At 35.3% G+C, this 17595-nt stretch overlaps 1 protein-coding gene across 3 annotated transcripts in view; it reads left to right on the top strand.

Moving 5' to 3' along the window:
* The window catches only part of CYRIB (CYFIP related Rac1 interactor B), a 153912-nt gene that overhangs the window by 115418 nt on the left and 20899 nt on the right, over positions 1-17595 (top strand). For 2 of the 3 annotated variants that reach the window (XM_065895008.1, XM_065895009.1), the window contains 2 exons: positions 7760-7842; positions 14539-14660. In XM_065895008.1, coding sequence (XP_065751080.1) covers positions 7770-7842; positions 14539-14660 — 195 coding nt within the window. In that variant the 5' untranslated portion in view covers positions 7760-7769. Of the gene's footprint in view, positions 1-6763; positions 6837-7759; positions 7843-14538; positions 14661-17595 lie in introns of those variants that run through there. The other variant, XM_065895010.1, reaches the window with a different exon arrangement.

Raw genomic sequence — 17595 nt, 5'->3', positions numbered from 1 at the left:
TTTTGGAGCCATATTTATGGCTGTGGGAGGATACTATGTTCTTCCTAAGTTATCTTGGCAAACTGTAATTTTCTTGATATTCATAGTGTCTGTCAGTTTATTTCCCTAAAATTTAACATTTCAAAAATTTTAAATTTTTGTACATAAAATTAATGGTTTTTATGGGAGGGTGGGGGGAGGGAAGGACTGTCTTCATTTATTTGACTGAGAAGGCAGTGAGCTCTTCCTAAATTCTCAGACCATTTTTTTTTCTTTTTTCAACTTATAGTTTTCAGTTGTCAGTATTTTGGTCTTTCGTCTCTCCTTGAAATACTCCTGTAATTTTACAGACAAGTTTTTGTTTTCTATGTGTATTTTTGATCATGGAATTATTCAGCACATATTTGTTACTACCTACAACGTTGTAGGCATTACTCTGGGTGCTGGGGATAGAGTAGCGTACAAAACAAAGCTCCTGTCTCCTTAAAAGTTCACCTTGCAGTAGAAGACAGACTAAACAGATAATCAAAGGAATGAATGTGTGTTAGATGGTGCTAACCATCAATTTGGGAAGGGGATAGAGAGGAGAGAGAGGAAGAGGTATTATGGATAGATTGGTGAAGGAGGTGCTCTCTGAGGTGGTCTAATTAAAGCAACGACCACATGAAGTGCAGTAGCTTGTCATTTAAAGGTCTGTGGACAAAGCATCCCAGGCCAGGGAAAGGCAGGTACAGAGGCTCCAAGGAGAGAGAAATCTTGCTGTGTTAGAGAAACTGCAACAGGCTGTTGTGGAGAGTGATGGGAGATGAGGCCATAGTGAGTTGGGGACAGATCATGTAGGGTTTTGTACGACCTGGTGAGGAGTTTGGATTTTATTCTGAATGTAGGAGTAAGCCATTGCATGTTTTTGAGCACAGGAAGGATGTGGTCCATTTGTATTTTTAAAAGATTGCTTTGCCTCTTATAATAAGAGGTTGTAGTAGGAGGCAAAGGTAGAAGCAGTTAGGAGGCTTTGGAAGTAATCTGAGCAAGAGGTAATAGTGGTACAAACCAGACTGGTATAGCAGTGAAGGAAGTGAGGGAGGGTATCCTTTAAGCTAATGATAAAAGTATATTGAGGAGAGAGTGTCATATGCTCCTGACAGGTGAAATAAGGTATGGGCTTGAGAATTGACCATCGGAATTAGCAATGGATGTTATTTGATGACCTTGCCAGGCCAGTTTTGGTGGTATAGGATTGGGCAACAAGCCGGGTTGGAGTGGGCTTAACAGAGGGTAGAAGGGGAGAAATAAAAGACAATGAGCGTAGGCGACTCTTCTTACGGAATTTGCTGCACAGAGTCAGGGAATGAATAGGGTGGAGCTGGGGAGGGAAATAGAATGAAGATAGGTTTTTGTTTTGCATTCAGGTGGGAGAGATGACTGCGTGTATGCCAAAGGAAAGGTCCAGAAAAAGAATAGCCGTAAAGCAGGAAGGAAGCTCAGGAGAATGCGGTGTCCTGAATGTCAAATGAAGAAAGTGTGTCGGGAAGGAGCAAATGATAGATTGGGTCAAAGGCTATTAAGAGGTCCAGTGAGTTGAGGTGTGAGAATTGCCCTTTGGATTTCGCCAGATGAAGGTTTCCGTGAGCTTGACAGGGACCAGCTTCATCGTAGTGGCGGGTGTAAAAGCCAGATTGGAATGAGTTGAGACAATGAGAAGAGGAAAAGTAGGAAGACATTACTACAGACAGCTCATTTGACAGGTTGCTATAAAGAGGACGGGCAGGACGATGTGGTCGGAGAAGGGACGTGAAGCTTTGCTTTTCATATAGAGAATAGGAGAACGGGTGCCCTGAGGAAAGGTCGTCTGTCAGGAACAGGTGCAGAGGTAAAGTGAGTGGTTACTGATGAAGAAAGGGGGGTAGAAAGGATAGTAGGTGTTTCCTTTTCTTGTTTTTTTGCGGGTAAAAGATGTAGGGAGGTCATTTCTTCATGTGAGGATGTTTGAGGAGATTTTTTTAAAAAGCCTTGGGGAATGGTCAGCTGGTGGAGGGGGAAGAAGAGTGACTGCAGGTAGGAGTAGGGTTGCTAGGCTAACCTGAGAGTGTGCTTCATGTCTGTGGTCACACGTTGAAAGCAGTGGTTCTTAACTGGAGGCAGTTTTGGCCCCCAGGGAGTATCTGGCGATATCTCGAGACATTGTTGGTGGTCACAGCTGGGTGTGGGGTGATACCAGGTTTAGGTCTAAGGGGTAGCGGCCTGGGATGCTGCTAAGCATCCCACAATGTACGGGACAGCCCCGCGACAAGGAATTACATGGTTCGCATGTTAATAGTGCCGAGTTTAAGAAACCGTGGTTTATAGTGAATCTTGTCAGTATGTTTATGAGGTTTCCTTCCTTCTTCCCCCACCAAGAAGTATTTATTAAATTTATAAATAGGCTGTGAAGAAAACTGACACTAAACAAACATAGTCACTTAGATTGCGTTAGGCACAACTACTGTTGGTGAGGTTGACAGACAAAACCTCTCTGAAGAGGGGCGTTTGAGGTGAGGCCTGAAGGGTGAACAGAAGCCAGCCGTGGGAGAGCCCTTGGAAGTGGCATTCCAGGCATAGGAGACAGTATTATAAAACACCCCTGAGCCCAAAAGAGTAGATGAAGTAACAGCATCTCTTAGGAATTTTCTAGAAAGAGAGATGAAGTGACATATTAACGGTACCATGTAGTTGTGTTTCTAGTGGCTTCTATTATTCTAGTTAAGGAAACTTCTTTTCAAATGTTTTATGGGAAAATGGTCTAATGTATTTATTAAATGCTTTTCGTGAGCTCAGAAATACATTCCACAGACTACTGGCCAGGAAGAGCGTGTTCCTTTCCAGATAAGCCTCCAACTTCGAAACAAACACATAACATGAGAGCTCGTAGTCACAAAAATACGTGGAAAATATTGCAGACACTCAAAGTACACTATATCTGACTTCTGTGTATCAAATTTCTTCTTAGGTTATTTAGTAAATATTTATAATATTTAGTTTAAATCCAAGGATTACAATAAAAACTACATCGAAAGAAAATTCTTTAGTTTTTTCCTCCTAAATTCAGATTGGATGACAGTTTATTATCCTAAGTTGTAATTTTTATTATTTACCCTGAAATAGTGCCTCTAAAGTATATCAGTATTTTGGACCAAGTTTTATATACTCTGAAAAATCTTTTATATCCTTTGGATCAGATTTATTTATTCATCTGTAATTTAGAAATCATATTAGTCAGAACTCTTTTAGATGCAAATGACAGAAGCCCAACTCAACTAAAAAGGTAAAAGGGAAATTGAAAGAAACCAGGATATGTTAAAACCAGAGGAAAATCTAAACTCAGCTGAGGTAAATGGCAGCTGAAACTTGGGAACAAATAGAATCAGAAATTAAGGACTTGTGAACGCTTTCTGTGGCTCTCCACTGCATGTTGGCTTCATTCTTTTGTGACAGACTGGCTTCCTCTAGGGCAGGAAATACAGCTGCCACACGCTCCAAAGCCTCACATCCACAGGTTCTGCTACTGGGGACAGATCCTGTGGGTCAGTCAGGTCACTCTAAAAACAGCCAGAGCGAGAGCAGCAAACACTTTGCCAGGCATGATACTAAATGTTTTGCTTGTATTAACCCGTTTAATAATTTTATGAACCCTCTGCAGTGGATATTATTATTATACACATTTTATAGATGAGAAAACTGAGGAATGGAGAAGTTAGGACACTTGACTAAAGTCGCAGAGCTTGAAAGTGACAGAGCTGGGGGGTTTGAACCCAGGCAGTCTGGTACCTTGCAGAACTGCCAAGTAGCCATTATGTCATATTCATTGAAATCAGTCACACTGAGGGGATGGAGAGGTTTTTTGGTTTGGTTTTGTTTTTGACTGAAGAGTTAAACTATGCAAGACAGCAGGGATATGGTTTTAATTTTTTTGTTTTTTCCTATAAAAAGATATGACAACTGATAATATTATAATGAACTGTTTTCAGACCTTCGAAAAATTCCATGAGTTTTTGTTCGGAGACACACATGATGTGGGTTGCCTGCACAGCATCTTTCCTGTGTGCTGTAGGGTTTGCCCCCTAGGAGACATTTGCCACCATCCAGAATCATTTCTGGTTGTCACAACTTGTGTGGTGGGTACTACGGCATCTAGTGTGTAGAGGCCCAGGATGCTGCTGAAGATCTTGACAGTGTGAGACGGACCCCTCTCAACAAAAGAATTACCCAGCCCCACATGTTAATAGAGCTGAGGCTGAGAAACCTGTACTAGATAAACCGGGCCATTTTCTAGCTAAGAGTCACTGTTTGGGATGAAGAGATTAAAAAATTCCGAATCTTTGAGTACTTGTGAAGAGTGAATATGTCAGGACCAAGTATGATGCAGGGTGAGGGGTGTTAGGGTCACATTAGGCTGGGGTGCCTCGAAAGAAGGACTAAATAATGGAAGGAATTTGCAGAAGTAGATGTAGAAAAATGGAGCAGACAAACTTCGATAGTTTCAGTATTTTCCCTGAGGATCAACTGTGTGCGTACAAGTACAAAGGTAAGGAAACTTAAATCTGTCCCTTCTCCCTCTCTCCTGTACCTGATGAAGGTCTCATAGGACTAATTTTAGGACAGCATTTTAGCAATATTCTTGACAAAAGTGAGCTAAAACTAGGTTTTGTGATTTACTCTGATTTATAACATTGAAATTCATTGACAGATTGAAGACTGTGGTTTGTGTTAAAAGAAGTAGAGCCATTATTATTTTTTTAAAGTTATTTTGTGATTTTGGGGTTATAACAACAGGCAGCATTTTTATTGAATGCTTTCTGTGTGCCATACACTGTGCTAATAATAAGTCAGTGTTTAATCTCATTGAACTCTCATAATAACCCTTTATTTAAGATGGTTACAATGAAATGTGTGCTTTACTGAGGAAGAAAATGAGTCCCAGAGAGGTTGACTACCATCCTCAAGGACAAACAGCTATTTAGCTAGAGTTGGAATTTTGGTTTGATTCCATAGTCTAAACTCTTCTAACACCAAATGGTGTGCTGCCTTTTCCTCTTAAAGACAATTACAGTCCTCTCTCATACTGATTTTCCATCTGTGGTTGAAGTTTTGATACCACTAGGTAATTCTTTGTATATTGCTCTTGGTTCTTGTTAGTGAGAGAATTTATATATGTTTGGAAACAGATACTCCGTATATATTTGAAAGCTTTTGAAAATTGAAGCTGTGAAATATTTTTTTCCAAATGTTCCTAAAACAATTTATTGAATAGATTTAGTAACAATTTAAGGTAATTATTTGGATGTGATGATTTTGGAAAAATGGTTATATTTTCCTTATATGTAAAAGTTTGGTATTATTAAACTTTACAGTGTAAAAGATAATTAAGGTGAAATATTTCCCTTTTAGTTTTAATCTCACGTAGTCCATCTGTGTCGTACATTGGACAGAATCTTTCCTGTGAATTCTGTGTGATAGGGATTTTAATATCAAAAATAACATAGATCCCTACCTCTCCCTTAGGGGGCATCATTTTAAAAGAGGGGATCCTTCGTATTAACCATATTTGTGAATAAATTAGATTGCTTTTAACATTTCTAAGAAGTATGTATCGGTCCATCAGATTTTGATCTCTAAAGCAAATAACTGTTATACATATACTGTTATCTCCTCTTTGCGAAGCTTAAAGTGAGGAACATATGCCATTGTCCAGAGAGTAGGTGGAGGAAGGGGGCACAGCACAGCTGGCCAGAGTGCTCTTTTCAGATTTCTTGTAATAGGGGTGAGCAATAAGGTGTTCTTTTTCATTGATAAAAATATTGTTACTTTTGTATTTTGTTTCATTTACATTTACCAGTAATTCCATATTTGGAGAAAAAGTATGGAGATTGGGGGAGGGGAGGGTATGGGATGCCTGTGACACCATAGTCTGCCTTTCCTATAGTTACTGCAACTACAAGGTTTGAATCTGGTTTCCTGGATGTTCCTGACCCCCTCCTTCCACCTTCATCCTCACTGAGTCATGGCAAATTCTTGAGCAAGATTTATACCATCGCGTTATTTTTCCTCTGCAAATTTATGAAGTCGTAATACTTGCTGGCTCCCTTTGTGTTTGTTTGCTGTGTTAACTTCTAAGTTATATACTTTGTATATAGTTGATATTGTTGAATAATCAATTTGTGGGTTAAATAACAAAAAGTTTGATTATTCTTAGGAGTATAGAAAATGTAAGAAATACTGGTTTATGTGTGGTAAAATTTAAAAAATGGGTCATTAATTGATATCTCCCTTCAGTCTTTAAGTGTGGTTTGAGTACTGTTTTCCATGTATTCCCAATAGGATTTGATTCTGCAAGAAGGACAATATCCCTATTATTTAAGAATAATGGTCTCAATATTTACTTAGTTGAGAAATCTATTTTTGATGTTAATTTCAGTTGAGAATATATGCCTCAAACATTTTAAAGGAGTAACACTAGCATAGATATTAATCAAATGTAAATATTACAAGTTATATGTAAAAATCTAATCTTTTTGCCAGTTTTGCCTTATGTAACTTTTTTGATATGTGGAAAAAGAGGGACAAGAGCTATAAACTCAGAGCCAAATGTGCTTTTGTTGTTCCAAATTTTCAACGCCAGAAGCATATAAAACCTGCACCTGTTGGTAATTATGAGCAAGCCAGCCTTTGCCGAATCCCAGGCCTCTGCTTAAAAACTTTTTTACTGGAACTAAATGATGTTGCCATTTTTATTTTTAGGTTTGCTGGCATGGGTAATCTCATTAAGGTGCTAACCAGGGACATAGACCACAATGCAGCACATTTTTTCTTGGACTTTGAAAGTAAGTCTCTTAGCCCTTCACGGCTGGTGCATAATGGTAAAGGTGAAAGATTAATTATACTCACACCACAGTGAAGGCCAGCCAGACTATCTGTTAATAAAGTATGGGGATCAAACAAAGTTTGCATGACTTTTTTCTTAATCGTAGGCAAGCATCATCATCATATGTATAATTTAGTTTTTCATTTGCTGCAATCATGTTGAGTCTGTAGCCAGTGCTGTCCTTTCATTAGTCCATGAAGCAAGTAGCCTTATGATGAACATTCTAATAGTATGCCTTAGTGACTATGCCCAGCAATCTGTTTGCTTATAATCTTACGATAATTTTTATGACAAATCAGAGTTGTGCTGCATATCCAGAACCAGTACTTTAAGTAGCCTCCACAAATTATTGAGAATCCAAATTTGCTTAGAAATACATGCTTTATTTAACGGCATACAGGAAGTAGTTTAATATTCTGCTATTTTAAGGTGAAATGCAAAGGTGAGCTGTGGCCAAAACTCTTAATATTTGGCTTTGAAATAAATTGTTGTTTCAGTGCAATATTAAACAAGATTACACGTGAATAATTCTTGATCAGAAATTTCTTTTTCAGAATACTAGCACTATTGGAATACTTAAAGAATTTTTCATTATAAGGCCATTAATGAAACTTGGGAGAATTTTAAGAAGAATTAGAGCAACAGGTGTGCCATTGTGTACAGGAAAACTACATTTCACCTCTAGGTCCTACATATCAGCACCTTGAGAACCCGGTTTGCTGTCTGCCAGAGCACAGTCTGGGTAACCTGAAGGACGAATTCATGGCCTAATGAACATTTTCCCTGTTACTGTTTTTTGTTTTTTTTTGGTTTTTTAAGTAAATTTCAGATGTTCTTTTTTATAAAGGGATATTTTCTCTTTTCTCATTCTTGTCTTGACAGGTACCTTAACATGGGGAATCTTCTTAAAGTTTTGACATGCACAGACCTTGAGCAGGGGCCAAATTTTTTCCTTGATTTTGAAAGTGAGAAGATGATTTTATATCTATTTTTCTTTGCCTGCAGTAGACTGCGTTTGTCTTGCACTAAATGAATGTTTCCACTTTGCCATCTTTTTAACTTTTGCTTTGCATGACTGAGCTATGAATTGTTTGAGTAAAATTTCTGGTGCCTTCTAGAACTGGAAGTCATATTTTATAGATTAAATTGTGATAAAATGTTTTTGAACTTTTGTAAGAGACTCATATCTCTTAGTTGGACATTATTTTATAATTTGAGATCTCTAATGAAAATATTTGAGATTCTCTGAAAACATTTTTATGAAAAATTTTGGTGGAAAGGACAAATGCTACTTCAAGCTTTGTTAACTAGAAGCAATATTTGGGGAAAATTTTATTGCAGTTGAGAAAAATTGACTTGGTTTCAGTTACTCTGTGTACCTATTGAAATACTTTGAATACAAAATCTGTTCATGAAGGCCATTCAGAGCTCAGTAATTTGGGCATAATATTAAAAGGTAAGTGTGAACCTTAATTATTTCATCTTTGCAGATAATTAATTTGAAAAGTTAAATTCATTATATGTATTTATTTCAGGAATTCATTTTTTTTCTAACTCTAAAAAGAAAAATAATGGGTTCACAGACCTTTAAGTAATTTGCCTTCTGTTTGTTTTATGTTGCATGACCTATTATAATATGGTCTAAGAGTGGCAGGTAAGTGTCATTGACCCCTGTGCATGTTGAAAAGCTTTTGCTTTTTTGGCTGTCAGTGTTGCTTTAGCTTGTCTGGTTGTCAAATTGGGAACAATGATATTAAATTGGTGTTTTAGTGTGAATCTTGCTATTTTAACTCATCATTAGAAAATTGTTAGGAAAGGGTGAAGAGAGAGCTTTTAGGTTATAAATCATGTGACCCGCTCCCCCCGCCCCGCATTTTCATCTGAGATGAAAACATTTGAACAGATTTTTAAATACTTAAAATTTAAGACCTTTTCTGATTTTTAAAACAAATAAATCTCTTAAATCCACAGAGACATTACATTTTTCCATCAGCTTCAGTTTAGTTTATGTGATATTATACAATTCATTCTATTATGAATAATTTATATATTTTTTCTTTAAACCAGGACAGTTCATATGAGCACATTAATTTATAGCTTATCTCCATTTGATGGGATAATTTTTGGTCTCTGATATTTTCCTACTTTTATTACATTCCTATTAATGTTCCGTTACAGTTTGGGTACTGTGTACAGGCCAGCAAAGAGTAGTAATGTCAATATCAGGACCATATTGTTTGGTTTTTAGGGGACAATGTTACTGAATAGTAGTTTTCTTGACCCTTCTCAACAATTTAACAGTGCTGTTTTAAATGCATGTTTAGCATGAATTTTAATCAGCTTGGAGATGTTGAGCAGATTGCTGACTTGAAGATTATTCTTTCAGATGAGGCAACTTACATTAGAGCTGTATTTTAGTTTATTTGCATCTGTTTCAAACTTGCTGTTGTATATTTTCCTGCTATTCTGTCTCCTTTTTACTCTTTGTCTCAAGTTCCTTACGTTTGCAGAATCTTGGCTTTGATATAGTCAAGATCTTGTTCAAGACTTGGCACTTGATCTTTTTATAAACCTAGCATTATGTTGTGGTCAAGTGAAAAGCATGAATTTACTGTAGTTTAAAAAATATTATTGGGTCTTGGTTTTCTAATCTTTGGGAGTTTAGATCATTATCCTTAAAATTTAAATAGCTAATTTAGTAGCAGGAAAAGATAAAAATTGCTAACAAGAACAATAATAACCAACAATGAAGAACTATATATAAAGTGTTAACGTCTTAAAGGCAGATGTAAATTAAATATTTGTTGCTTATATCAGCCAATGTAGAACTTTTGGTTTGACACTTACTGGTATACTGTACATGAAATTTAGTGAAAACAAACTGCAGACTAGGCCAGAGTTTGTCCCTTGTTAATTCTTAGTTACATTTTTAAATGTTTTCTTTTGAATCTAACATCAGAGTTCTCTTAATCAATTTTATCTGTCATCCATTTGAATATTTGTCATCTTTTTGGAAATATGCACTTGTAAAAGTGTATTTTATCATTAAGCTACTATAGTGACCCCTTGAAACTTCCTTTCTTTAACCTGTTTTATACCGGATTCAAAATTGCCAACACAGTTGATTTGCCAGTTCCTTATGATTACTAAGGATAAAGTCATATTCTTTTATTAAATAGAGTATTAGTACTACATTATTTCTAGATGAACAGTAATATTTAGGTTACCAGAATAATTTAGCTTTACTATTTCCATCATTCTGATTGGTTAAATCTAGCTCAGTGCATGTCCATGGTTCCATACAGACAGATGTACTGGCGTTTTGCATCAAGCTGTATAAAAATTAACTATTCTGGTAATTTTAAAGTATGATTTAATGGAATCCTGTAGTTTACCAAATGAAGACGGTCTTTAATCAGTATCCCTTAATTTCCGTGCTTGCACACACACACACACTGTTTTTCACTTCAGTTCAGCCTGCCTCCTGTATGCCAGCCAGTAGGTACTGGGGATGCAAAGATAACTAAGATACAACCCTTGCCTTTGGGGAGTTCTCAATTCAGTAGAATAGAGAGAAATACAAATCATTAGAATAGATAGAAATGCAAACTAATTATTTACATAATTTACATCATTCAACGTGTAGTTCAGGAAGGGGATTAACTTTATCTAGCTGTGAGTAGATAGGGCATGGAAGACTTTCTGATGGTGATATTTGAGTTGGGTTGTGAAGCGTGAATTAGAATGTTTCAGGCTGATTTAGTGCAGTATATTGTAGAAAGAAGGAACAACATGTAAAAAAGCCTTAAGGCGTGAAATGACATTCTGTGTTCAGTGAAACATATCATTATCTACTCGATGTCCTAGAAAGAGGGTCTTTTTCTGAAAACAGATTATACCTATGTGATTTTAAGAATAGTGGTTTAATTAATATTAATATGTAAGTCCAGAATTGCCCCATAACAGTTTGGCAGCAGTTATGCTAATGACAACATATTAAAAGCACTGAATTGGGGCCTGTACAACCTCTTCTAGTTCTTGAAATTTCTTACTTTATAGTGACATTGTTAATTTATAGGTCATTCTAATGACAGATCTTTAGCCTGAGTAACTACTATATCTACTAGTTCACTAGATTGTTTCTTGGGAGAAGAGGGACTTTTATATTTATGTCCCCTCCCAACCTTAGCATAGTCCTCTGTAATCATAGAAGTTCAGTATTCATTAGTTAACCTTGATTTAGTTATCTCCAGGTAGGCCAAAATAGGAGAGTAAATATAGGTGGTCATTTGTAAGTGAGAAATGAATCTTACTTCCTCTGATTCTTTGTTATAGTGCCTTTCCACTTAGTCATACATTTCTTCTAATTCTTGTGTCTTTTGTGTTGCCTGTTCCCCTTACCCCCCATTTACAAAAAATATTGATAATACCCACCCTTTTAGTCTAACTTTGTTTTTCCATTTTATTTTTGTGTATTTTCAATTGCTTTTTCCCCATACTTGGAAATTTCTGGTGGCATTTTCTTATATTTATTTTTCTAAAATGATGTAGGATTATATTTATTTAGAGTTAAAAATGCATAATAGCCTTCTTTAACACATGCTGGAGGCATATTTATATCTCTGTACCTTCTCATTCATTCAATAAATATTTATTATGGAAAATCTACTAGGTACTGAGTTTATATACTATACAGTGGTATGTACCCTACATTGAGGTCCCTGCCTCGATGAGACTTGTGGTGATTGATATACTGTAAATATTTAATGAATGAATGCAAGATTAAAGCAGACAGACCCCTTATCACAATTACAATTTCTACGTGTCTTTTAATTGTTTTCCTTTCATAGCTGATCCTTTGCCTCCTTTTGTATCATAACAGCTTCAATTTTAGCAATTATTTTCAGTGACTCTTCTGTAGGAAACTGGTGTGAATTTATTAAAAAAATTAATTTTACCTTCAAATAGTACGAGCAACTGAAATATGCTGTAATTTCCCTTGAACAGCTTTTAAAACTGAGCTTGATGAGTAATCACTGTGGTTACTCTCAGTAGTATAGTAGATACATTTTGCAATCAATTGAATGGCCGTCCGTTAGCTGGCTAAGTGATGTGTTTTTCCTCAAGTAATAAAAGTTTTCATTTTTTGCTATGAAAAATCAAAGTGACAAGTCTTGGTTGTATTATATGATACCATTTTTGGAAAAAAGTGTTTTATTTTATGGAGTCCTTTCCCCTCCCTAGTATTTCACCCTTTTGCATGACTTGCTATCAGTAAAGTAGTGCTTTACCTGTCTGCTATTTTCTGTTTGTCTTCATCTCTACAGCAGTCTTCAGCAGCTTTCAAAATTATAAATGTGACTTTCCTGTGACAGTCTAAAAAATGTTTAATCAGTGTGGTGCTGGGTACTTTTTCCACCCTTAGGGGAAACTGGAATCTTCTCCTTTATTTTTAAATTTCTTGGTATTTATTAAATCTTTAATAATTATTAACCACTTCCAAGGTCTATTTAAATCTATCTGATAATGTTTCTTTTGTATGTAATTCTCAGTGTCATATTTTTCTGTTAACAGCTAGTCACCACATCCAAAATACATAGTTTAGTATTTTCAAACTTCACAATTATCTTTTACTATATAATAGTTAAAATATTGTCCTTTGTCATGAATTCCCACTTCATGAATTCAAACTATGATATGTGTCTACTATTGATGTTATGTCCGTAGTTTCACAATTCCATATGAAAAGTATAAAACTGCTGTTTTTGCATGTGAAACTATTTTTCTCTACTGCATCTGGTGTAAGTATAAAAGTTATGAGGTGTACCTTTTTTTTTTTTTAGTGTGTGTCTAACTGTGACTTTGGAGAACATGGTCTGGCTAAATGTGAAAAAATACTACTGCCAAATGACAAATTCTGATTTTTAAAAAATCATTTAGCTATAATATCAGTATTTGCTCCTAGTAATACCTTTATAGCTTTGGACACAGACAGGGTCTTTTTAATTTTTCAGTTGACTCCTTGTGTAATTATTTTGTTATAACATTTTCATGAAAAAAAAAAAACATTTCTGAAAGTAAATTTGAAAAATAAGGGAACAGATATGAAAACACAAATTCTTGAGTTGGCTTTGCATGTGAATGTTACTTATTGTTGCTGTAGTAATGTCTTAAGTATGTTGAAATTGATACTGTACTTGTTGATTTAAAAAATATAAATGGTATTTTTTGACTAGTTGGCAGGTTTAATAAGTGGAATTGAATTATGACTTGCCCCAAGCGCAAAATAAAGTTACAGGTTTTAGGCATCTGGACTCCTAGTTTCACGTGTGAACAAAGTTTGTAAAATTTTTCTAAGGAAAGGAATAAATAGATCGTTGTGTACTTATGGGGAGGTGGAATATGTGCAGAAAATTCTAGGTACTAGTTTTATGTGATTGGTGAACAAGAGATTTATCAGAAATGTTCTTAATTCATGTTATAAATTTGGTCTGCCTCCCCTACCTCCAGAGTAAGAGAAAATTTTAGCATGGAGGAATTCTGACATCAAAGTTGCTCTCTAAAACATTATGGTAATCATAATGTTTATTATTTTAAGTGCTTTATGCCTTATCTGCAGTATTGGATATAGTCTAATTGGAAAGATTTATGAAAAACTCATTTTCGTCACAAAGCGGCCAATTCTCCCCTCCCCACCCAAAAAAAGAATCAAATGTATTGAATAAAAAAGATTTATCCTTAGAGAAACAAGTGACCAAGGTATTGAAAACGGGATTTTTGTCACCTCGAGTCTAACAGAGAGAAATCCAGAATTATTCATCTATTAACCTAAGTTTTGTGGCTAACACCACAGGTAGTAGAAATGCCTATATGTTTGTGTTCCTGATTATGTTTTTTGTAAGTATAATTCTCCATTTTTCCTCTCAGTCCCAAGTGTATAGGAACTCAGTTTTTGCTTTAGTATTTCAAAATTTCAGTGATACTATTGTATCTTAAAGTATCTAGTTTTTAGTAGCCTAGTGATTCTGGAGCAGTTTCATAGTTCGAACTCCTCTGCACAGGAATCTGGACCTTTTGTTCATCAGCGGAGAAGTTCATTGGTACAGAATACAAAGGTCTTTAGAAAAAGGGAGCATCTAAAAACCTTTTGTTTTAGTTTCTAATTTTTTTATATCAAAACTCAGTCATTAAAATGAACTTTATAGGAAAATAGTTTATGTCTTAAACCGTAGATGAGCAAGATGTATTAATAGGGCTTTCATTTCTGTTGCATTAAAATAGATCATTACTCATACATTTACAGTCATTACTGTTAGTGATGCATATAGTAGAAACAGTGATTATTGACACTCACAATTAAAATTTTTGAATTATAATCCTTGTTTGTTTAGTATACCACGTCATGATTTGTAACTTAAAATAAATAGTAATGTTTGGTGTTCCCTTGCTTCTTTGCGATATTTACAAACTTGAGGATAGTTATTCAAATGTAGAACTATGGAAAAATTGTCAGTCTTTTCTAAGAAGTGCAAAGTTAGCACTGGACAAAATGTTAATCATCTTTAGAAAATCAGATTAATCAATGCTTAGAGTTATTATACATGTACTAAAAAAAAAAAATCATGTGACTCTAAATTTTCTTGTGCTTTCCTGCTATTTAGATGCCCAGCCTACAGAGTCTGAGAAGGAAATTTATAATCAGGTGAATGTAGTACTAAAAGATGCAGAAGGCATCTTGGAGGACTTGCAGTCATATAGAGGAGCTGGCCATGAAATACGAGAGGTAAAGCATGTTTATACATTTTCCAATAAACTAAAAATTACTATGTCCCTCTTTTTAATGTCTGTTATTTTCTATACTTTATTGTCTGTTTGCATATTACATATTCGGTTTAAAGGAAGATCACTTGCATTATTTCAAAAGTGGTTGCAGTGATACAAGGGTAAAAGGAAAACAAGGTTCTATAAATATGTAATTTATATATATTAAAGAAAAGTTTATTTTTTTGGTTTATTCTCACACCTGAAATTTACAGTATCCATGGTGGCTATTTATATTGTTTTTGGAGGGGAGAACATGAGACTTTCTGTGGCTTCTTTTTGTCCTGCTAGTCTGTTTTTCTGCTCCTCCTAAGCTTCCTAGGAGAAAGCTGAAGCCATCCTTGTGATCTGGACCCCCTCAACTCTGTCTGATGACTTGATACCACAGAGCAAATGTTTGGTGTGGTCTCCCTCAGCTTTCTTCTCCCAAACCTCTGAACTTATCCAGGTTTCCATCCATCTTTTTTTCTATTTCTTCTGTTTTTTTTGTTTTTGTTTTTTGTTTTTTTCAGAAGAAGCTGTCCCTACTTCTTACCAAGACTAACTTCTCTACCTTTGTTCTCCACCCTCCTCTGGAACTTTACTCTTTTAATTTCCTTCTCTTAATTACATTTTCTTTCTTTTTTCTTTTATTGACTCCTTCCCGGCACATGTACACATATACACAAGTGTCCTATACTACCCAAAGAAACTCCCTGGCCTCTGGACCATATCTCTCTTTTTCTCATTACATTTCTTGAAGGCATAGCTCACACTTTGTTGCTTCATTTTTTCCTGCCCTTCTGTTTCTGTTATTCTTCTCTGTAACTAATAGTGCAGAGGTTTTCAAGGATTGATCTCTTGGGTTTACAGACCATATCGAACCTGATTCCTCTGATGACATTTGGAGTACTAGTAAAGGAAGAAATAAGTGCACACACCTGAAGACACTGAGTCACTAAGTGTTTTGGACTGAGGGGCCACAGGTTTGGGTGATTGACTGGATGTTTAATGTAAAGGAGAAGGAGGAGTTAAAGGGTTCCATGGAGTCTAGTTTAGATTAGCCGTTGGTCCTTTCATTAGCAGGGAAGTTATGGATAATGTGAATTCCATGTTTTACCTCTCCTGCACTGGACTGCTTGTTTCCTGAATGTCTTACCTAGGTACAGTTACTTGCCTTTGTTTTTGTCTGGAGTATGCCCTTCTTTTTTTCTTTTCCTTCCTTCAAATCCCAATAATCTTCTACTTCCCTGTACTCTTTTGCCATAGCACCTTGCACATGTTTTTTTATGGTAGCCATCACTTTTTTTTAAACCACTGATATATGATGTCTGTATCTCCACTGCTGTACTGCTAGCTTGAGGAGGGTAAACTTGGTTTCTTACTTATTTTTGTGTTATCAGCACCTAGTATAGTGCTTAGTAAGCAGTTAGTAACTGTTGAAGAAATAAATGCAAGAGCTTTAGATTAATCTTGCTAATATTATTAGCTTGAGTAAAACCTTAAGATTTCAGTAAATGAAGGCATGTAACCATTTCTGTGAATTTCAAGTTCCCTAAACATATAAAAGCTGAGTATATACCAAATACATAAAGAACAGATATAACTGCCAAAACTGCCATAGGTCAATGTGAAGACTTAATTGACTTAGTAGAACAACCATTCTACCTATGAGAAAACACACAATAGAAAAATGTTCAGGTTTACAATAAATGCCCATCACTGTCAAGAAGTTTTACTGCATACAGTAATAAAGTATTAAAAGTTTAATATTGGTTGGTTTATGAAGAAACAGGTAGTCTTAATGCAAGTGGTATTGTAGAATGGTATCTTTTTGAGGTCGGTTTGGCAAGGTATAAAATTAGATCTGTAAAATTATTTATACTCTTCTATCAGATACTTAATTTTAGAAAATATTCTCCAAAAGGCTATCATTCAAGAGGGAGGGAGATGTAAAAACCTTTATGGCCACTTTATTCATCGTAGAAAAAATGTAGAAGCAATTCATAGAGTCGTTTTGAGGATAAAGTTAGATAATCCATCAGCAAAGACACATAGAAGCTGACACATAGAACCTAGACTGAGAGTTTACTGTTATTACTATGCTAATGATGTGGATTATATATGTATTTGTTTAAATAGTACTTTATTAAACATGACTCTAAAATAGAATAAAATGTGATTTAAGATATAATCTATTAAATAAACAAAGCTTACTCTCCAGAATAAACCACTAGAGAGGGAAATAAGAACTTTCCCTAATGTTTTGATGTATCCATAATAGTTTTAACATTTTTGAAAATGAAAGTTATAATATTTGCTCCATGACAACCTCACCATTGACATTTTACTTAAGTTCTCTTTTTCATGTTGGGCTATGATGGGTGCTGTACCAGAAATGTTATCTAACAGCAGTAAAACTGATCTGAGAGGAGAAAGAATCAGAATTATAAGGAGAACCATAAAATGTTTTCATAAAAGAGCAGACAGTGTCTTCAGTTCTAAATCCAGGCAAGGCAGGGCCAAGGAAATAGTTAACTCTATTCAGTTATGAAAATGGGTGACACTTGCTGGAGCACTTTAATATTATGAGAATGAGCCGATATTTAGAAAATCATTTTTAGATCCTTGCAAGAAAGGTTGGATAGACTTCTGAGGAGAAGAAAATAAAATTTAAAATTCTATCTATTTGCTTATTTCCCAAGTAATAAACAAATTTTTACTACTTGATATGAAACCATTGAGACTGGACTTGAGGCTAAAAGGATTTTTTCATATACATCAAGATAATAGCACAGTCCCTTTGAAATAGTCACATTAATACAATGTGAAATAAGGATTGTTACATGTTGTAATGTCTGGTTTTCTTTAACATTACAATATTTCTAGATAGTCATATAAGTGGGATTCATTTCAGA

This window comes from Phocoena phocoena, chromosome 17 (genome assembly GCF_963924675.1).
Source record: "Phocoena phocoena chromosome 17, mPhoPho1.1, whole genome shotgun sequence".
Taxonomy (NCBI): Eukaryota; Metazoa; Chordata; class Mammalia; order Artiodactyla; family Phocoenidae; genus Phocoena; species Phocoena phocoena.
This window is presented reverse-complemented; position numbering and strand designations above follow the sequence as displayed.